We start from the raw sequence: 14,958 nt of genomic DNA, 5'->3' as shown, positions 1-14,958 counted from the left end.
GTTGAAATATCAAAGAGTACTCAGTAAGGGCCAACGCCCATTTGCCAATTCGACTATGCAATATAGGCTTTGATAGCATGTGTTTAATCACATCACAATGAGACGAAACATAAACATCAACTGGCTTTATATAATACTTTAGTTTGATACAAGAGAAATATAAACAAAGGCAGAGCTTTTCTATTGCACTATACCTAGTCTCTGCATCATTGAGTACTCTACTTAAGTAATAGATGGCTCTTTCGATGCCATTGTCATCTTCTTGAGCTAACATGCTACCTATTGTATTAACTGACGCTGAAATATACAGGCGCATGTGTTTCTTCCCATTTGGGGGAGATAAGATTGGTGGATGCATCAAGTATTGCTTTATCTTCTCGAAAGCTTCTTGATGTTCAGCACTCCATTCGAACTTTCCTTGCTTCATTCGAAGTAAGGGAGAAAATGCTTGCGTGCGTCCACTCAAGTTGGAAATGAATCTTCTCAAGAAGTTTATCTTTCCCAGTAAAGACTGTAATTCTTTCTTCGTGGATGGAGGCTTCGTTTCCGTAATAGCCTTTGTTTTATTTTGATTAATTTCTATTCCCTTTTTGTGGACCACGAAACCCAGGAAATCTCCTGCCTGCACAAAGAAAGCACATTTAAGGGGGTTCATCTTCAAGCCATGTTTTCTCATTCTTTCGAACGATTGGCTCAGATGGTCAAGATGGCTGTTATCCGAAACAGATTTCACCACAATGTCATCTATGTATACTTGCATGAAAGTTTCTATAAAATCATGGAATATAGAATTCATTGCTCTTTGATAAGTTGCCCCAGCATTTTTTAGACCAAAAGGCATTACAACCCATTCGTAGGTGCCTATGGCCCCTGGGCAACGAAAAGCTGTTTTAGACACATCTTCTTCTGCAATGAAGATTTGGTTATACCCAGAATATCCATCCAACATGCTTAGATACTCGAAGCCTGCGGCTGAATCTACTAACATTTCTGCCACAGGCATGGGATATTCATCCTTAGGCGTTTCTGCATTAAGATCATGAAAATCTATGCATACTCTTAATGAACCGTTCTTTTTAATAACCGGCACAATATTAGCAATCCATTCAACATACCTCATGGTTCTGATGAACTTGCATCGTAGAAGTCTTTTGACCTCTGCTTTGATCTTCGAATGAATTTCTGGTGCGAACCTTCTAGGAGTTTGCTTAATGGGCTTTTTTCCTTCCTTTATGGGCAACTTTAATTCGACCAAATTTCGCCCTAGACCAGGCATCTCGTCGTAGTCCCATGCAAAGCAATCTTTGTTCTCCTTCAACAATGTGATGACTTTTGACTTCAGCGTTGGCGCCAGTTTCGCACTGATGTATGTTACCCTCTTCTGATCTCCATCTCCGAGATTTACTTCTTCGAGTGGATCTTGGGCTAACATTTTGATATTTGCCCCCATTGGATCTTTCTCGAATCCCAAAGGTTCTTCGTCGTAGATTGCATCCAGCCTTTGGCTCGCCTCCTCTACTGAGATCTCTTTGGCTTGAACTGGGTCTTCGAGGAACTAGGGGGTAGGATGTATTCCAGAATCCCTCGTTTCTGCTTCTCTCTGAAGCATACTAACTGTCATGTGTGATAACTCGGCTTCGAGAGCCGTGTTTCTTTTATTCTCGGCTATGTAAGCCGAAATCTTTTCGAAAAAAGATGCTTCAGACATGATCAACGTCGTCGTCCCAGCCTGTTGGTCGTATCGTTGGTGAATTCTCCACTGGTGGGATATCTTCTGGACCGTCCATTATCTCTCTATTCCATTGGAATCCATTAGGATATAAAGACAAATAGTATAAAGCATTTCTGTTTGGAGTGTATATATCTTCAGCAGCATGACAAGGTCCTATGTTCGCCAGATTCCTGTCGAAACTAGTTTTATTGACCTGATTGACTTCAGCCATGTAGTAACTTTGATCTCCTTCGATGTTCTCTACTATGCCATCTGCTCTCCAAATGGTTAGTCTTTGGTGCTTCGTCGAAGGCACAGCCGCCACTCCATGGATCCACTCTCTTCCAAGCAAAAGATTGTAATTAGCCTTTGTTGGTATCACCATGAACATCGTTGGCCTGGTGACGGACCCCACAGTTAAATTCACTTGAATTACTCCTAAAGTTTGCCCTATCTTGCCTTCATAGTTGGACAGAACTATGTTATGTGGTCTTATATCAGTATCGAACATACCAATTCTCTTCAGCATATATTGGGGCATTAGGTTCACTGCTGCTCCCCCATCCACTGAGACTTTGTTAATGCCAACATTCTCAATCTTGGCTCTTATGTAGAGTGGTTTCAAATGATTCCTCATACCTTCATCAGGCCTTTCGAAGAAAGCGTTCTGCTCTTCGACTGCCCCATTGTTCAGCACATAGTAACACACAGGTCTGTGTCTTGCCATCTCTTCCTCATCAGCTTCCTCACAATCTCCAACTTCTGTTTCTTGGTTAAACTCATGAGGGAGTACTGACACAACATTGCAATTGAGATTTATAGACGACACTCCGTCTGAGTCGAAGTCATTTGTCATCCTATCGTCTTCCTTCCAAGGGCTAGAATGCATTTTTTCCTCTTCTTTCTCATTTTCAGAATCGAACAACTTACGCTCCACTGGAGGTTTACTTGTCCTTTTCCCCTGCATTGGGATTTGATTACTACTTGATTCTCCAGCCTCCCTTGGTTTGTATTCTCTTTGGGCTTTCTTCATCCTCTGGTGCCTTCTCCATTGGGATCTGGACATAGGATTTTTGCCTTTGTAGTTCTCCAATCTGTACATCTCTCGATTGGAAGTCTGGAATTGCTTCCTATATGCCATTGCAGTTCTTCCTCCTTGGTCCCAACTTCGCCATTTGTTGGTTCTGGTACCAGCTTGCATCCATCTATCCCTGGGTATGTCTGCGGGGACTCTGAATGTGACCCTTCGAGCTCTAGGGTGTGGGCTGTCAGGCCTCTTCGCAGGGGTCCAGTTGTCGAACGTGAACAAATTAGGACAAAGTCCCCGAGTCTCCCGACCTATGTACAGATACACCCTTTCGAATGATCTTGCTAGTAGTTCGTCATTGACTGCACCGCATCTAGGGCACAGTGCAACTTCAGAGTTGTCGTTATGGCATCTGACCAAAAAACCAACCAAGCTTTCTTCAGACCTTGGGTATACTTTCAGCAACAAGTTTCCTCCTCTCCAAGGCTGCTCCATTCTTTCTCGCAGGGCCCTCTCGAAATTGGCTTGAACCCTTCGATTTAACATGACTGAACATCTTGGGCACATCAACCTTTTTCCACCATTTTTCACATGACAATCCCAGAGATAATCCTTCAGAATGTTTCCCCATGGTGGGATTTCAATGTTTCTTTTCTCCCTTATCATCCATTTTTCTAGTTCTTCAATTTCAGATAAACGGCGTCTAACATTGACCATGTTAACACCTGCCGGAGGAACCTCAGAAATTCGTATCTGCTGAAGCTTCACTGTGAGGTCTTCAGTGGCCTCACTTGTTTTTTCTTTCAGATCTTCAGTCATTTCAGCATCAAAGGATCCTTCAACATCAGTATTGAAGATCGAATTGGCATTTAGGCTTTCAGTAGCCTGCTTTCCACCTGAAATTATCTCCGATTTAGCAGCATCAATTTCAGATACTTCCACCATGTTGACGTCAAGTGGTTCACACAAGTTAGTGTCAGCCACATTCAAAGGGTCTGCGTCAACTTTCATAAGGTTCTTGGCTTTGTCAGCGAATTTCAGACGTCCATCCTTGATAGCATTCTGAATTAGATCCCTCAAAAAAGAAAACATTGTGAAGTTTTATGGCCTAAAAAACCGTGATATTTGCAAAAACCTCGCTTCTTCCGTTGTTCTAACGGAGGAATTTTTGAATTGGGAGGTACTATCATCTGGCCATCTTTTACTAATAAATTAAATATTTCGTCACATTTAGTGACATCAAACGTATAAGTTTTCTTAGGAAATCTATCGCTTTTATCATTCTCTACTGGATTTCTTCCATTAGAAGGGGTGAGTAATTTGCAAGAATAGGGTGGCGCCTCTTTTAACTCAGCAAGATCTATTTCGACCTCTTCCATGTCGTATGAATCTTCGAAAGGTTCGCCATCAACTTCGTCTGCTTCGACGTATGCTACTCTCTCCTTCTTATAACTTTTACTCGCTCTGGCCTTTTCTGCTTTTAACCGTTCGACTTGTCGAACCCTGTCTGCCAATTGGGCCATATCTCTCAGTTATTGAGTATCCAGTTTCTTTCGAATTGAATAATCTAGGCCACCTGCAGCCATTTCAACTAATTCATGCTCCGGGACAGTCGTGAAGCATCTTGATTTCAACAAATGGAACCTGTTTAAGTAATCATCTATAGACTCCGTAAACTTCCTCTTGATGCTAGCCAATTCTTTCAAGCTTATCTTGGTTTGACCCATGTAAAATTTTTCATGGAATAATCTCTCCAAGTGTGCCCATGCATCTATGGAATTTGGGGGCAACGTAGTGAACCAAACAAAAGCATTCTTTGTTAGCGAACTAGGGAAATATTTAATCCTCAAGTCTTCATTCCCTGCTAGATCCCCTGCTTCCGTCAGATATCTGGCTATGTGCTCCACGGTAGACTCATTGGTGTCCCCTGAAAATTTAGTAAATTTTGGTACTTTGGTACCCCTTGGCAATTCTGTTTGCATGATATATTCTGCTATTAGGGATGTATAGTTTGGGCGTCGAAGCCCGGTATTAAGGCCATTGTTAGCCATTATTCTCTCTATCATGGCAGTGAGATTGTTCTCTGTTGCCAAATTGTCTCTCCTAACCCTATTCATCACTTCATCAGGATGTTCGTCTCTCCTTACTACCACTAAATTAGGTTGTGGCTGGGTAACTGCTTGTTGGCCAACGTTAGTCGTTTGACTTCGAGCTTCCAAGTCTATCACTCGGTTTTGTTCGACTCGGTTTTGTTCGACTGATGTTGGCCTAGGTGGCGGTACTGGGGGTCTAACTTGTTCTAGAATGGGTCCCCCTTCTTGATAAGTTGATTGGTTGTTCTTTCGTCTATTTTGTGGAACTCCTAAAAAATCCGCCATTCGATTCATTTGAGATGATATTTTTTTGAAAGTTTCCACATTATCGTGGTTAGACCTAGCAATGTTTGTTGCTAACGGATTCAAAATGGACCCCAATTCTTTAGCAAGATTTACTAACATATCATGGTTACTTGCATCCATTTCTTGTCGAAATGCTGCTTGACTATTTGTGGTAAAAGGGGGTACTTGGGCAGAAAAACTCGTATTCTGTCCGCTTTGACCTATCGAACCAACATTAGGCGAAAACGGCGTTGGGTTAGTTGTAGTGTATGTAGGCCCCGCTCCTCCTAATCCTGTCAAGTATGAAGGTGGCATTCCGTATTGGAAATGGGATCTCCACATCTCTGAGGCAGGTGGTGGTCTTGTTGTTCCTGTTGTATTTTCAGGTATCGCCCCTGTTGTTCCTGGTATAGTCCATGTTGTTCCTGTTGTATTTTCAGGTATCGCCTGGGAATTACCTATAGGATCAGATTCCGTCGAAACTGGTATTGCCTGGGTTTCTGGAGCAGAAGTCGAAACATGTGAAGAACTTGCAGCCACCGTTCCTGACCCTTATGGGGGATCCTGGTCTCCCCCTGCACTGGCCATGCTGACTATTTTCTTGTTGTACCTTCGTTTAGGAATCGGTTGTGCACTGTTGGTTAATTTACCGTTCCTAATGTTCATACAAGGTCTTGATATTCTCTAGACAAAACAAAGCAATCAATTAATAACAATCTGTTTGACACTGTCCCACTGGGCGTGCCAATTTGTTTACGGTGATTTCCGGTAAACAACCGCTAGTCTTCCAAACTATAATAACTATGATTTGGTTACTCGCAGGATCGACTAGATTGATCCTAGGACATAGTCAAAAAAGGTTGTTATTTATGATAGTTCGAATTATGTCTATGGTTGACTTGTTCTCGAAATAAGAAATACTTAATCAAATAAATAAAGATTAGCAATCACCTTGTTATACACGTAAATATAACATCAGCGAAGGGTAAGACAAAGATAAAATGTAAGACAAAATTGTAAAGTGCGAGAATCTTAAAGTGCAGAAACGTAAATGCTTCGAAACTAAATAGAATGAAAATAAAGAGTGCAGGAATGTAAATGACAAAAAGTAAACGAAATGCAGTAATATCAGAAGATACTTGCATAAAGAAAGATACAAATGTATTTAAATTGATGTTGGTGTCATACGTACATTTCTCAGCGAAACTCGTTCTCTTAACACTTGATACTTGAGCAATATGTGAGTGATTTGTACAAAATGAACACACGGAATCCTAACATTAAGACCCTTATTTATACTAGTTTCGACCCTAATGGTCCTACACTAATCTAATGCCATGTTGCCCGCGAGAACCCTTGGGATGCCATCTGTCTTTGTGCAGTTATATAAACTACTTCGAAATTCAAATCCTCCCGCCTGAATCCTCTTTCGACGCGTGGCAACGTAATCAGAATCAAAGAATACCACGAAAATACGCTAAGCTTCAGTACTTTGCATATTCCGTAAAACGTTTAAGTCCCCAAAGATACTTCTTTTCGAATTTAGCTTCAATGCTAACTGTCTTCGTTCCAACTTAAACCATCATTCTCGAACATGGCCATCAGTAGCCATTTTTGATCTCAAAGACGGTCATCAGCAACCATCCTCCCTCGAATTTCAAATCTTCGAAAGATATTCTTCCCAAACGAAATCTTCAGCTAACAGTAGCACGATTGGAAGAACAAGGAAGTACTATGGTCACAGATGAAATCAAATGGTTAGCATGGGGCCCATTAGAAGTTGTGAGAAACTATAGTGGCTATATTGTTAATGGGGTTAGATTTCATACAAAGAAGCGGGAAAAGTGCTTAAAGACTCAAAATAGTGGAATTTGTGTTACTGTTAAGACCAAAAGTTATGCCAGTACACGAGACAAACACCCTAAGGAAGGAGAAATAAACTACTATGGTGCATTGATAGATATAATTCAGTTGGATTATGCAGGAAAATATAAAATTGTACTTTTCAAGTGTGATTGGGTTGACATAAATAAGGGATGCAATATTGATGATTTGGGTTTGACATTAGTAAATTTTAATTACTTGCAACATACAGGAAATGATATATGTGATGACCCATTTATTTTTGCTTCTCAAGCTAAGAAAGTATTCTATGTGGAGAATAAAACACAAAATGATTGGTTAGTCGTTGTGCACGCTAAAGTTAGAGATGTATATGATTTGGGTGATGCTCAATCCAATGACATAGATAAAGGGCATGATCAAGTCTTGGAAGAGATAAATGATGATGATTTGATTAGACCAGAAGCTGATGATAGTGATGATATCATTGATGTTATAATTAATATAGAGGACATTCCCCAAAATGACAATGAAAATGAAGATACAGAGGATGAGAGTGAAGAAGACCTCTCATATTATTTTGAAAATGGGAGGGAAGGTATCTGAATGAACTTTGACTATTTAGTTTTGTTGTCAGGCTGAACAATTTAATATCCTTTCATGTTATCTGTTATGTATCCATATTATTATATTATTATTTTGACATTTTGCATCATAGATTTTATAGAAATTTTGTGTCGTACTGTTATTATACTTTCATTCATGTAATGTAAAACAACGTAGAAATGTAAAACTGTTTTGAGAAGGTTCTTTATATTGAGGTGAATATGATGTGTGTGTTATGCTCTCACAACTTTTCCATCCACATTGCCTTTCTTCCCATTGTCTTCAGTTCTAACTATGCTGCTGCTGCTTCTATTGTTGTTGTTATTGTTACTGATATTCTGCTTTTATAATTTTGCAGTAAGTTTTAATTGTATGTGAGAGAATACACGTTGATCGTCATTCTTGTTACTTTCTGGGCAGGTTTAAGGTTTGAAGAAATTGTGGGAGCCGAAGTTTGGCATTACGATGTTCGTGTATTTTAAGGATTCCGACTGTAGTCCTGGATTCTTGCGGTTTTTTGAAGTGGTCAATCGTTTCAAAGAGTTCGGTCACGTGGTATGTTTGCTTTGTATCTATGAAGCAGACTTTACTTATCAGCGTTGTATTTTCATTTTCATATTTTGCATTAAAATTGTGTTGTTTTCTTGTTTGAGTTGGTATAGAGGGGAATAAAATGTTTAGTTTGAATAATTAAGTTCCTTTTCTAAAAATTTACATTTCATTTTTCTATTCGGTGTAGTTGTCAAAAGTGTTACAAGATTATGGAAGGTGTAGGGTTGAAAATATCAAAGTTAGGTTCTTCACGAGAATCAGGGTAGAATAGAAACTAGGGAATTGAAAACCCATTGAGTTTTTCAATTGATTTTAGTTAAATTTATATGAACCCTACATTGTGATAATTCTTTTATGCTATGAGAAATGAGAAGAGTATGAATGTTTATTTGTTGTTTTGGATGTGTTGATTCAGAGATATACCAATAAGAGAAGGAAAAATGAGTCGAGCTAATGCAGCTGGTGCCAAGGGAAAGAAGAAAGGTGCCACCTTCACCATTGACTGTGCTAATCCAGTTGAAGACAAGATCATGGACATTGCCTCCCTTGAGAAGTTTCTTCAAGAGAGGATCAAGGTCGGTGGCAAAGCCGGCGCACTTGGTGATTCTGTCACCGTTACCAGGGAGAAATCCAAGATCACTGTTACCTCTGACAGCAATTTCTCCAAAAGGTAATTCCTTTTCCAACTGCGATTTTATGTGGTGTTTGTTTATATATTAAACTCTTGCATTTATGTAATGTTGAATCATTGTTAAACTATGTTCTGCTTTGATTTTATGAGCTACCATTGATCTGTGGCTAGTTTAGATAATCAAGTAGGTTGAAATCATAGAGTTTATTGGATCATTGCTTTGTTAGATTATATTTTTGAATGCGTTTTTAAAATTACTTATCTTTAGGCTTGTTATAGTATATTGCACTAATCTTTTTCCTGGCTATTGGTTACCTCCTTGTAATTGATTTTTCTGTTGTGTGTTACCAAAACTAATTCATTGAAGGTTATCTTGTTGGCCAAAGGAGTGCTTTCTTGAATTTACCTTGCAATTTATTTGTTCTATATTGAAGTTATGATAACAATTCTGGACTATACTCGAAACATCTTGTGTTGATTAATTTGAACTAATTCATTTTGATTTGATAACATCTCATTGGTTGCAGGTATTTGAAGTACCTGACAAAGAAGTATTTGAAAAAGCATTATGTCAATAGCTTGAATTTGAATATAAACTGAGTTGTATTCTTCTGTAGAAGGTGTGTGATATTGTTATGCATAGTTTATTTAGTTTTGTTTGCATATTGATCATTATTTATTTATTATTTCAGGAAAAATTTAGATGCAGATACATGGAAGTGAAAATAGCAGGACTTTCAAAGTTATGGATACATCAACATACAAATATATAAAAAAAGGATTTTTATTTTATTTTATGTGAAAATTCAAATATATAAAATAATAATATGGACTTGGATATATATACTAAGATGTTAAGGATATGATTTATTTTGTAATTAGTTTTTATCAATATAATATGAAATCAATATTTCTATATTGAACTATTTGAATTTATTTAATAGAAAATTGTATAATAGTTTAATTGTAGTTATTTAACTTTGTCATGGTTCAAAATTTAATGGAAAATATTTTAAATGAGTAACTTTTATTTAAATAGTAATATTTCTCAATTATATTAAAAATTGAATTTATAAATTTATTATATTTTTATATAATAAAAATTATATTATTTGAAGTTCTAGTGGCAGCTAAAAGAAAATAATCCGTAGCTAGAGTTTCTATTATTTGTAATACTAGCATAGTATATAGTGACACTGTAGGAAAAAACTTAACCGTAGCTAAAAGTTATTGTGACATTCAATTTGGTGTCACACTACGCCCCCTTAAAGTTGACGCCAAGTGCGGGTGTCACTCAAAGTCGAATAGACATTTACCTACAGATTATTGACTTTTAGCCGAAAGTCAATTTTCTTGTAGTGTTTGAGTAATGTTATTCTTACACCCATGAACAGTATTTCATAGTAGTCATCAAATTTGGTTAATACAGAGTAAAAACTTGGTTAATGCATTAATGAAATTGGTTAATACAACATCCAGGTATTAAAAGTATTTTTTAGCAGTCATCAAACTTGGTTAATGCAGTGTAAAAACTTGGTTAATGCAGCAAGGAAGTTGGTTAATACACGTCCGTACATGAACAGTGTCGTCCGTACATAAATAGTGTCGTCCGTAATTTTAAAAATAAAAAATAAAAAATATTATTTTATTTTAAAAAACACTGTTCACCGTATAAATACGGTGAACAGTGTTTAGTGTAAGTATTGATGTATAATATAGGTGTAAAAATAGCATTACTCAACTTCTAATACATGCACATTAACACCCATGATGAATTAACCATTATTCATCAATAAATTATTCAATTACATTCTCATTTAAATATTGAAAAAACTCAAAAAATTGTGTTCAATTCCGGTAAAAAAAATCGGATACATATGTGAAAACACCATATCACATGGCCAAGCTTTCTACCCCATTCAACATGTTAAAGATTTTTAAAATTCAAATTGAGACAAAGACTATTGTATTTGGACAAAGTTCTTAAAAATTCTCCTCACTCAAATAACAACGAAAACAATAAAACAGTAGTTTTTATCTTGAGTTTTTTTTAAAGAATTTAAGTAGTTTCTAACAAGAAAGAAAAAAGTTAATATACATTAAATCTCAACATTAAAGATACATTGGAGAGAATACCGTTTTTTAAAGAAAAAGTAGATACAATTGCACAAGTTAGGAGATAATTGTGAACAAAATTGTCTATGGAATAGGTAGGTGTTATTATTTTTTTCCTATCAATTCTAATTCATTAGATAAATTTAATGGTATATTTGTCGTGTTTCACCGACAATTTTTAGTAATAAGATGTAAGAGATTTTAAGGATCTGTTTTTAAATTGATATTTGGAGGAAAAAATTTTGGAGAGTTGTACTTGTGTTTGATATTTTTTTAAGTATAAAAAATAATATATTACATTAACAATTAAAATCATATTATTTTTAAAAATTTTTAAAAATATCAAATACATAAATACATTTTAAGATAGGCACAACCCTCAAAAAAAAAATTCCTCCAAAAACTAACTTTCAATAATTTTTACAAAAGGTAGGATTTTTCTCAAACTTAAAATTGAAGTAATTATAGTAGTTTCTGGATTAGGACCTCAGGGTTTCATAAAGTAACAACCTCTTTCAAGAGAGCGTAAGCATGAGAAAGTTAATATTTTATTATATGATTAATTTTTTCATGATCTTTTCTTCACACCATTGTGGATTAAGGGTTCATTTGTTTTGGTTTTTTTAAAAATGACTTTAGTTATTATTAAAATGTAATTTTAGGTATTTTATCTATTTATGGAAAAGAAATTATCAAATTTTAAAAAATCAATTAATTTTGAAGCTATTTCAAATAGATTTTCATAAAAATCATTTTTGAAATACAACTTTTTGAAAAAATTGCGATTTTGACTAAGTTTTGATCTTCTATAATCTATGTTTATGTTATAGGATATCAAAATGAAAATTTCTTTACCCACCTCCCTATAAGGGTCACCCCAAGCGAAAACTCCACTTTACCCTGCTTCGGAAATGCATTTCCGAAATTTTTTTTTTTTAAATTTTTCCAGACTTCGGAAGTGCATTTCCGAAAAAATCCCAAAAATTGGGATTTTGATTAATTCGGAGATGCATCTCCGAAAAAAAAATCTAAAAATCCCAAAAATTAATTTTAGAATATTAATTAATTCATATATCATAAATTTGATATAATTTATGAGTAATGAATAGTAATAATTATATATTTTGATATAATTTATGAATTATGAATAATAATTATTATATATTTCTATTCTGATTCATATTTTAAAATTTAAAATAATTTTAATTAAAAAAACTAAAATAATTTCACTTACAAAATGAGTTATAATTTATATTTATATATTTATATATTTATAATAATTATTATGTATTTACAAAAAAAAATTAAAAAAATAAGTGTTTTAATTTATATATTTATATATTTATATAATAATTATAATAATTATTATATATTTATAAAAATTATTATATATTTATATATTTATATAATAATTATTATATATTAATTATAAATATATTTATATATTTATATAATAATTATAAAAATTAAAAAAATGAGTGTTTTAATTTATAATAATTATTATATATTTATATATTTATATATTTATATATTATATATTTATATATTTCACTTACAAAATTAATAATTATTATTATATATTTATATATTTCTATTCTGATTCATAATTAAAAATGAGTTATAATTTTTATTTAGTTTAAAAAAATTAAAAAAGATTTTGTCTTAATTTTATTTAATGAATAAATTTTATATTTAATTCTATATAATTCAAAATTTACTTATGGAATTAAAATGTTTTTGATTTATATAAGTTAATAAAATAATTTTTAACTTTAAAATTGTTTAGGAAATTTTGATTCACCTTGATTTTATTGATTCACCTTTATTTTATTGATTCACCTTCATTTTATACCTATTAATTGTATTGATTCACCTTGATTTTAATTTTTTAATAACTATTGAATTCTTTCGGAAGTGTATATCCGAAACATTCCAAGACCAATTTGGTCTTGGAATATTTCGGATATGCATCTCCGAAGACACCCCCTCCCAAAAAAAGTGTTTTCGGAAATGTATCTCGGAAAACTAAAAAAAGGGGTGTTTTCGGAAATGCATTTCCGAAAACACCTTTTTTTCGTGTTTTCGGAAGTGCATTTCCGAAATAAGACAAATTTTGAAAAAAAAAAAAACGTTTCGGAAGTGCATTTCCGAAGTGAGGGTATTTTGGGTTTTTCACCAGAGGTGACCAAGAAGATAGGGAGGTGGGTAAAGAAATTCTCTATCAAAATTAGTGTTTCATTTTAAAAAAACAAATATAAAAAACTTGTAATATTTTGAAAAATCTATTTTCGATAATACAAAAAAAAATCTATTTTTTTAAAGCCGAAACAAACAGGCCTTAAGTGTATACCAGAATTTCGCCCTAAGCATCCATTCATCGAAACATTTTATCATCGTTCAGTCATGCATGCATCTGTTCAATAAAAGTAACTTTCAGTTCGTTTTAAAATAAAAATTGATTTAATTAACAGACTAGTAAAAGTGATTCGACATTGCACGTAAAATTAGCAAGCGAAGTATTTCGAGTTTTGATCTTTACCTGACTGTTTTATGAAACTACATTGCACGTAGGTCGTGGTGTGCTTGTTTTATTTTTTTCGATTCTGTTTGCGATCGCATTTTTACTTGTCAAAATATGTTTAACCGGTTATTTTTATTTGTATTTTTGAACTTTTTTATTGAACTTCATTACAAGTAGATTATTTTAATTCATTTTTAATTTTTGATTAGACAACGCGCACGATTATTATTTGTTTCAATCCATTTTATTGATAACTATTGAACAAAATATGCAAAAGATATTTGTTATTAATAGCAGAATCAGCCATGGCTTTAAATAGCCTTACAAATAACAAAAATTGCAAGAAAAAAGTAACTCCTCCTTATAATTAGAAAGGACTAGATTACAGCAAAAGACCAACTCAAAAAATAAACTTCTACTCCTAATATTTAGGAGCTTTATTAGACATTAGAAAGACTAATTCTAAAATACGTAAATCTCAATAAATCCCTCCCATAAACTAAACTTGCATGCTGCATATTAGTTTATACTCAAGCTACTTTTAACACCAAGAGCTTCTCTGAGTTTTTCAAATTGATCAAGCTTCAATGGTTTAGTCATGATATCCGCTACTTGCTCGCTTGTGCCGCAATATTCAATATCAATTGATCCATCACTTGTAAGATTTCTTAAAAAATGAAATCTCACGCCAATGTGTTTACTTCTTCCATGAAAACTGGATTTTTTGCAAGCTTGATGGTGGAAGAATTGTCGCATCGAATTTTAACAGAATCAGTTTGAGTACCTTTATTCTTCTTCAAAATTTGTTGCATCCAAATGCTTTGACAAACACAAGAGGCAGCAGCAACATACTCAGCTTCGGTTGATGATAAAGCTACTATAGGTTGCTTTTTAGACGCCCAAGCCACAGCTCTACCACTTAGCTTGAATACATAACCTGAGGTACTCTTTCTATCGTTCAAATCACCAACATAGTCACTATTCGTTGTTAGAACAAGATTTGTTCTGATCAATATTCTTAGTTTTGATGATAACAAGGATATGAATTTTGTGTGAGATAAGGTGGTACTCTAATACATTGCAATTTCCATTTCAGGAAATATATAAAGAGTATGCACAAATCAGCGCTCAGAAGCTTTGTCTCAGAAGGTTCAGCATGCAACATCAAAACATGGTCTGGCAAGACATCAGAAGATGGTCAAGGCAGAATCAAAACATGGGTCTATGGAAGCATCAGAAGAACTTGAGATCAGAAGCAGAAGCACTGAAGTTCTCATGGTATCACGCTCAGAAGCACTTCAAGGTCAGAAGACAAGTACAAGTGGCAGGCTACGCTGACTGACAAAAGGAACGTTGGAAGCTATTAAAGGCAACGTCAGTAGACACAGCGTGAACAAGGCTCGAGGTAGTTGACAAAAGCGTGAAACATTAAATGCAAAGCTGTACGGAACACGCAAAGCATTAAATGTGCTCAACGGTCATCTTCTCAAACGCCTATAAATATGAAGTTCTGATGAGAAGCAAGGTTGACGATTTGCTAACAATTAACTTGCTGAAACGCTGTTCAATTCAAAG

General features: G+C 34.5%; 1 protein-coding gene across 1 annotated transcript; it reads left to right on the top strand.

Annotated features, from left to right (window-relative positions):
* The first annotated feature begins 8,407 nt into the window (after nt 1-8,407).
* On the top strand, nt 8,408-9,555 carry LOC131646023 (large ribosomal subunit protein eL22y-like). Its single transcript, XM_058916197.1, has 3 exons — nt 8,408-8,786; nt 9,275-9,367; nt 9,440-9,555. The coding sequence occupies exons 1-2, from the start codon at nt 8,557-8,559 to the stop codon at nt 9,345-9,347; spliced, it is 303 nt and encodes a 100-aa protein (XP_058772180.1). The 5' UTR covers nt 8,408-8,556; the 3' UTR covers nt 9,348-9,367; nt 9,440-9,555.
* Nucleotides 9,556-14,958: the final 5,403 nt, after the last annotated feature.

Source organism: Vicia villosa, linkage group LG2 (assembly GCF_029867415.1).
Source record: "Vicia villosa cultivar HV-30 ecotype Madison, WI linkage group LG2, Vvil1.0, whole genome shotgun sequence".
Taxonomy (NCBI): Eukaryota; Viridiplantae; Streptophyta; class Magnoliopsida; order Fabales; family Fabaceae; genus Vicia; species Vicia villosa.
Note: the sequence above shows the minus strand (reverse complement) of the source record. Positions and strands in the feature narration are given on the sequence as shown.